The following is an 8,272-nucleotide window of genomic DNA, read 5'->3' on the forward strand; positions in this document are numbered from 1 at the left end:
AGACTTGCATTTAGTTAATTCTTCTTTTTTTCCCCTGGTATTTTGCACTGGTTTGTCCTGAAGCACTTTGTAAATTTGTCTTGAAAGGTGCTTTAGAAATAAAATTTTTAATTACTTACTTGATATATGATATAAGATAAGACAAGTCATGACAAGATAAGACATTCTTTCTTAGTCCACATCCAAGCAGTGGACAGGAACAAATAAACAGATTCAGCATAACCTGATAGACTTGATGAGCAACCTGGTGAAACAGCAAGCCCAGTGCCTGCCAGAGTTGGTGCAAAAGTTTGAAATGATTTTGGATTTTCTCTAAGCCACACAGGGTCGAAAGGGACTACATGCTGGTGGCATAATTCTGGCTGGATACTTAACCACTCTTTTAGCAGAACCCTTTAAACTGGTTAGTTTCTGGAACAAACTTTGCTTTTAAGCATAGTTCACAAATTTTCAGGAGGGATGTACTGATTTGGGCTTTCACTACAAGTTGTAAAAATATGTGTTCATTCTAGAAGTTTAAGACCAAGTTCAGAGAAAAGATTTGGCCGGTTGAAAAAAATCACTATTATCACTGTCAGTAAAAAAAAAAAAATTAATAAAATCATTGTATGTATGAAGAAATTTTGCTTTTGACTACTCCAATTGATTTCACCAGCGCTTCCTTCCCCCTGCTGTGCAGCAGTAAATATTGCAGCATTATCTCAAAGGCAGATATAAAGTTGCATTCAGTTTGACATTGAATATATATGGATTCAAAGAAAGCAAACAAGCAAAAACAGAAAAAATCACTTGATGATGGTGTATAAATATTTCAGTACAAAGTAAGTCATTTATAAACAGGAAATGGTGTGGGAGTTAGGTTGACATGACATTTTTTCTAGTGATTTCATTTCTTAAAGCCAAGCAGCACATGATGCACCTGCTTCTAGATTTTTAAAAACACACAATGCAAACTTTTCTGCCATTGCCTGCAATGTTTCCTCTATCATGACAGTTAAAGTTAAATGGTCAGTGGACTGGTTCTTTTATAGTGCTTTTCTACTTTGAGCACTCTACACAACTTGTCTCATTCATACGAGCACTTTTTGTATGCTTCTTCTCCGCAAGTGCTTTTTATCTAACGTTCACATACATTCATACTATAACTCATGAATTCAGAGAACAACGTGAGATTTGTATCTTGCCCAACGATATTTGACAGATCGGAATTGAGCCACGAACCTTCCAATTAAAACCTTCCTGCTCTACTTTCTGAGCCGCAAAAAAAGCAAGGGACACTTCTCACTCCCCCTCAGGGAACCCGGTCTTCCATGTGACATGAGTTCCACTTCACTAACTAGGATCTGACACGTGGGTGAATAGGAATTAGTGCACAGTGAAGGACCCCTAGCAGCAGAGGACAAGTCATGATCATAATGGTAAATACAGTCCAAAAACCAGGATTGGAGAAGGAGTCATTGAGTGTTTGTGTTTGAAAAATGGTTAAAGTTTGTTTGGAAGGGGAGTTTCTTAATGTGATTCATTTAATCTTATTTCAGGTCCAGGTCTCTCTTGGAAATGAGATTTTTAGTCTGAGTAAGTTATAGAATATCAAAAGATTACTTTTTAAAAAAAAAAAGACAACATCCAAAGGAAACTACTTTAGTATTACTTAGAAAAACAAACGTTTTTCTCATACTTGATTCAGTTTATATTTAATACAACACATTTTAACAAAAGATTTATAAATGCACACATTTTGGGAACCATTTTTAATTCCTTTGCGAATTTTAATTTTCTGCAAATACAATTTTGTAGCATCCATGACACTTTTCTTATGCAATTGTACTCATACAATTACAAATCAGACACTGAACTTTGTATGTATTAAAAACAATGAGGGTCTACCTGCCAGCTGCATCCACCTCAACACATGCAACTGTTATATGAAAGCGTATAACAATTTATACGCATTCATACTGAACTCAACTGACAATTACAAAAACCATAAATGATAAATTTGGGTTGTCTTCACTCTTACCCAGATGTGATCGTGTCTTCAGGCAGTCCTCTGTAAGGTACATGTTCAACTTTTATTTTCTGTCGTGCAAAATTACAGTCACCTCAAGGCACTTGATAATTTAAGGTAAAGACCTTCCAGTAACACAGAAAAACCCTTATCAATAGATAACACAAAATTAAAATAAAGAAGTTGTTTACCAAAAAAAGGCAGCTAATAAAAACCCCCAAACTTGATTACATGGAATAGCATTTAAAGATGTATTGAATGAAAGGTTGGACATAGAAAGCAGTGGTACTCCTACATAAAACCCATCACTACATAGCCAGTCACTAGCCAGTGAATAAGAAACTGACATTTTTCAACATTATGCACCAAATAAATGTAATAAATGTCAAATGTAGCACATTTTCACTTAAAAAAATTAGCAAAGTAGCTGTAATTCCAGGTTTCTAAAGCAAAAAACAAAAAAAGTTAATTTAACAGATCAATTTTCACATTTTAATGTGACCTTTACTTAATTTTCATAAAACAATTTAATTTTCAATTTTTCGCAGTAAAGGGGGCACTATAATGGTTTGGGTGCTTTTTCCTTCAGTGGAACAACGGAGCTTCAGGAGGTGCAGGGGCACCAAACAGCTGCTGGCTATGTCCAGACATTGCAGAGCATCCCTCATGACTGAGGGCCCTCAACTGTGTGGTAACGACTGGGTTTTTCAACAGGACAGCGCTAAAGTACACAATGCCTGCATGACAAGGGACTTCTTCCAGGAGAATAACATCACTCTTTTGGACCAACCTGCATGTTCCCCTGCTTTAAATCTAATTGAGAACCTTTGGGGATAGATGGCAAGGGAAGTTTACAAACATTTCCAGACAGTAGATGCCATTGAAGAGGTTTTTTGGAGGTGACTCAACCAAAGCTGGTGCTGGTCTTTCTTTATTTGAAATTAGGGATTGTCTTGACCTTTTATATTTTTTGTCTTTGAAGATTCAAAGCAATTTTTCTAACATGAAATACAAAAGGTGCACGATTAAGACAAGACTAGTTTCAAATAATCAATGCAGCAACTGCTGTTTATTAGATAAGCCACATGCATTATGACCCATCTGAAGAGGATTCAATCAGTTTAAAACATCAACTGATTGAATCCGTGAATCTGAAAACGTGTTTCTGAGTGAAAGAGACAGACATGTACAGACTGAACTATCTGTTCAACAGTCAGAGTGTTTCTCTAACAGGAGGACACTCTTTACACTCAACTCAGCACAGACACACCGAGGAAACAGGAGACCAGAAACTAAACCCAGGATAAAGAGTTTGAGTGAAAGTGGTGTTGAAGGTGTGGAGGTGGATCAGAGCGTCAGAGGAGACACTGTAGAAGGACAGAGTGCCAGCAGGACAGTCCACATACACTGCTACTCTGTTAGAGATGGAAGAGGAGATGGATGTTTTTCTGTTATTGTGCCAGACAGAGTAACCAAGAACATTAGAGCACCACAGACTCCAGGACTGATCATTGTATCCAAACACACAGTCATCACTGTCTCCTTTCCTTCTGATTCTTCTGTAACTCATTGATATATAAACATTTCCTTTCCACTCGACCTCCCAGTAACAGCGACCAGTCAGACCATTTTTACACAGCAGCTGAGGATGGACATCAAATCTGTCTGGATGATCAGGATATGACTGAACCTTCTCCACACGCATCACCTTCATGTTGTTGTCAGACAGTTTGAGTCTTTTGTTTACTGTGTTTGTGTCGATTGGAAGTTGACAGGAATCTGATGGAGAGAACAAACACAATCCAGTTGCAGTTATTGATCCATCATCTGTTCATTGATTGACACTTTGATGATGACACCTGACATCAGAGATGTGAATGAGTGATGTGACAGTTTGAAGATGGTTGAATGTGTGCTGCTTTGCTTTCATGAATCATATTAAAAACACACTTACACTTCCTCAGACCTGGTGTCAACCATTGTTCTCCAGCAGGCTCCACCCTGAAAGGAGGAGGGGGGGTCAGACCAGCACAGTCTCTTTCAGCATGCACACATGGACATTGCATGGCTCTCTTACACATACTGTTTTACATTGATAAAGGAACAGTCCAAGAGTTTCACAAATACACTTCAATCCATACGTGGATCAAACTGCTGATGATTTGGACTGATCCTGGATCTGTCAGTACACCACTGTATTGAATGAAATTGATTGATTCAAACTGTGACCTTCATTATCTTTATATTCCTCTTCTGTTTGGCTGGAAAGGACACCTCCCTGCCTTTGCTCTCATTCATGACCTTTACTATAAAAACTGTTAATGAGAGTACGGCATCAAGTCAGTCCAACTTCAGGCATAAACACCAAACTGGACAAATATATAGCACACATTGGGAATCAGTAATGTAACATGTAACTGTACTCAATGCTGTAATTACATTACAGTTGTCTTGATGCAGCGTGGATAGAAAAGAAAAATGAAAAACAGGCACTTTCCTTCCTCCACACTGAGCTACAATCAGTTTTGTTTAGTTCGTGTCCCTCAGTGGTTTATAGTGGAGATATACATTTGATTTTTAATGCACAAAAGTGCGATGATGAAATACACACCACATCCAGGACACAAACAACTGCATTATGCTGCTAACACAACTTTGGCTCTTTGCAACCATGTGCACAGATGGCATGCTAACACAAAGTGACAAAGCCAGAATCCAGAGCAATGTTATAGCTGTGTAGATGCTGACTAGAGTCGAGAAACCCAAGGCTGATTTTTAAACAGACAACAAAGGTAGTGATGAGCAGTCAGGCTCGGAGAATCCATTTCTACCTGCTCACTTTTCTGCAGTAGAATCACTGTGAAGTCTTTGTGCTGCTTTGTGTTGTTGCTTTTGTGTCCATACACAAAAACTATCATTAGGACAGATTTATGTGTTAGAAAAAAAGGAAAGTTACCAGAAACCTTTTTTTTTTAAATTTAGTAGAACTTGAAATTTTTATCAGTGAGTAAACAATTAGTATTGTGCCCTCAGAAACATCATGTTATTCTTAGTACTGTATACTTGTAATGAATAAGTTGTCCTAACACAGATATCTTAAGTAAGCTTTACTTCGTTTCTTTTTTAGGGAACGAGTTTGAATCATTTTTTTAAGTTTGGGGAACTAATTGGATTTTACAGTGAAGTGGTTCAGTTAATTCATTTATTTGGCAAGTAATTAAGTAATGATTTTAAGAAAAAGGACAATTACTGTGTAATCCATGACTCTTTTGTGTAATGATCCCAACACTGGTAATGATAATAACTTATTGTTGTTTTTCTCTCATTTATTATTTTAATTCTCTCTTTTTCCTCCGCCCAAATGTGTTAATCCTGGCTTCATGCAGCCGCATTTAAACCTCTCAGATTTTCTTTACCACCTCTGTTTTGGCAGGTTTTTGTCTTTAAGTAACTTTCCATGTTCATGGGATGTCCTACTATACTCTGTATGCTGGATTTTTCAAAAATAAAGTTCAAAAAGAGGCAAAAACAGAAACATGGATTCTTTGTCTCAAACAGACTTGAGGCTATAATTGCTGCCAATGTTGCTTCAACAAATTACAGAGCCACAGCTGTAAATACTTGTGTGATATTATCTATCTATATATTATATTATATATATTATATTATACATACAGGGAGTGCAGAATTATTAGGCAAATGAGTATTTTGTCCACATCATCCTCTTCATGCATGTTGTCTTACTCCAAGCTGTATAGGCTCGAAAGCCTACTACCAATTAAGCATATTAGGTGATGTGCATCTCTGTAATGAGAAGGGGTGTGGTCTAATGACATCAACACCCTATATCAGGTGTGCATAATTAACTTGTTAACGGAGATTTGCCGTGTTACGGCGTTAAAGTCATTTTAACGAGATTAACACTGACAGCACACAACGAATATGACTGCACATTTACTCCGACATCATCCTAGTGCAAAGACAAGTGGAAGCAGACAAAAACAACAAGCACGCATGCAACAAACTTTACCCGAATCGTTTAGACAGCTGTTAGCACATGATTCTCCTTATGAGGACCTGATATGTGTAATATGCTGCTGAGAATATAGCTCAGAAGAAGCGTATAGTATAGCTTTTGTTTTGGAAAGAGACATTTCTCTGTAATAAACTCTCTTTTCCAAAGATGAGTGATTTCTTGATCGGATAGATTTATTATTTTGTTGTTTCAGCAACATTAAATTTAAAAACTGTATTTTTGAGTTAAAATATATATTTATAATTTTAATACATGACAAATTAAAAAGGAATGAACATTTTTTTGTATCGAAAAAATATCGAGCCGTGACACCAAAGTATCGAACCGAACCGTGAATTTTGTGTATCGTTGCACCCCTAGTATCTATGTCCTCTGCTTTCATAAAGGATGCTCCAGTAGTATCTCCTCTTCTAAAGGAGGTAATTGTCATGGTACCGTGTCTGCCTGGCTCTCCCTGTGTGGCTACATGTGTGTTTTTGTTTTTGCCTCTGCTCTCTCTTGCTCTCGCTCCTTCCCCTCTATGTTCTCCCTTTGTTTTCCATGCCTGGGCGGAGCTCATTATGGGCTCCCGCCCTTGGCCCACGCACCTGCCACTCCACACCTGAGAGTGATCTCCCTGATGACCTGCCCTGGACTATTTATGACAGCAGTTTGGTGTTATTCCTCGCTGGACCATTGTAGACTGCAATTAGTAACTGTCAGTAGAATCCAGCTTTCTCCCATGATTTTTTTTCCTTCGCTAACTTTTTTTCTCTTATAAATAGATTTCCCCGAAGCCTGCCCTCATGTCCCTTGGATTTTTCCCTGTGTGTTCGTCTCAGTGGAGAGTGTGTGGATTACTGGAGCGTTTTGTGGATTACTGCCTGTGGAATGTTCTGTAGAGTCCAAGTGAATCTCTGAGTGAGAGCGGAGTGTCTGTGCCCGTTTTCCCCAAGCCCTGTGAATCCCAGGAGCTCTGGTTTTTCCCTTCACCGTGTAAATATTCACCTGATGTTTGTGTAAAGAATAAAATTTGTAAATATACTGTCAGCGGTCTGCACGTGAGTCCATTCGGTCAGCCATGAGAAAAATAAAGGAAGCAATGAAGCACCTTTCCTCAGTATTTGGAGAATTCAAGCAGCTCTTATTGTTTTTTTTCATGCTTCCTGTGCTGCTTTGGATTTCGGTTTGATGGACTTGTGTCTTTTGGCCACTAAAGGCTCCTTTTGTCACTTCCTCACCTGTCTTTGCATCTTTCACCTGTCCTCAGTATTATTTTACCTTTCATACACAAACAGGAAGTGAGTGAAGGACACAGGAAATGTTTCCAACTCTTCCTCCTCTATCAGACATTCTCTTCATACCAGAGAGTGTCCAGTGGATCCTTCAATCCAGCCGACAGCAGTTTAATTCCTGAGTCTCCTGGATGATTGTAGCTAAGGTCCAGCTCTCTCAGATGGGAGGGGTTGGAGTTCAGAGCTGAGACCAGAGAAGTACAGCCTTCCTCTGTGATCAGACAGCCTGACAAACTGCAGACACACAAAACATGAATCCATCTGTGAACAATGACTTTCTGTTTGTCAGATACAATTACATTATCCATTTACGTCCATTCAGTTTAATTTAACTTTATTTATAAGTGACTGTTTCTGGATAAGGTACCGGACTCCGCAATACAACTACCGGGGTTCTCTGTGCACCATGCAGACTGGTCACAGGATCTTACTGGTAAAAGCAGAGGCGGAGGTGTGTGTTTCATGATCAACAACAGCTGGTGTGATTATGCGAACGTGCACCCGGTCAAATCCTTCTGCTCACCGGACCTGGAGTACCTGGTGATTAAGTGCCGGCCATTCTGGCTACCGAGGGAATTCACAGCAGTGATTATTACGGCTGTACATTCCCCCACAAGCCGACACTGACCGAGCACTCAGGGAACTGTACAGTGCGATCAGCAGTGAGGAAACCGCACACCCAGAGGCGGCGTTTATCATGACCGGGGACTTTAACAAAGGAAACCTGAAGAAAGTTTCACCAAAACTCCACCAACACATCCATTTCAACACTCGTGGAGACCGGCACATGTCCAACTACCAACCTCTATATATTTTATATACTTTATTTTATTGTTTACTCTATTTTATTAATATCTATTAATTTGTAAAATATGTAAGTATATATATATATATATACTTACATACAGTGGGGCAAAAAAGTATTTAGTCAGCCACCGATTGTGCAAGTTCCCC

General features: G+C 38.7%; 1 protein-coding gene across 1 annotated transcript; it reads right to left on the bottom strand.

Annotated features, from left to right (window-relative positions):
- Positions 1-1,780: 1,780 nt before the first annotated feature.
- On the bottom strand, positions 1,781-8,017 carry LOC308408287 (stonustoxin subunit alpha-like; the record flags this gene model as incomplete). Its single annotated transcript, XM_080900489.1, has 4 exons — positions 1,781-3,787; positions 3,963-4,009; positions 7,388-7,552; positions 7,998-8,017. The coding sequence occupies 4 exons, from the start codon at positions 8,015-8,017 to the stop codon at positions 3,264-3,266; spliced, it is 756 nt and encodes a 251-aa protein (XP_080756615.1). The 3' UTR covers positions 1,781-3,263.
- Between the last annotated feature and the right edge of the window lie 255 nt (positions 8,018-8,272).

The sequence above is a fragment of the Rhamphochromis sp. 'chilingali' genome (assembly GCF_963969265.1).
Source record: "Rhamphochromis sp. 'chilingali' genome assembly, chromosome: 1".
NCBI classification, from domain to species: Eukaryota; Metazoa; Chordata; class Actinopteri; order Cichliformes; family Cichlidae; genus Rhamphochromis; species Rhamphochromis sp. 'chilingali'.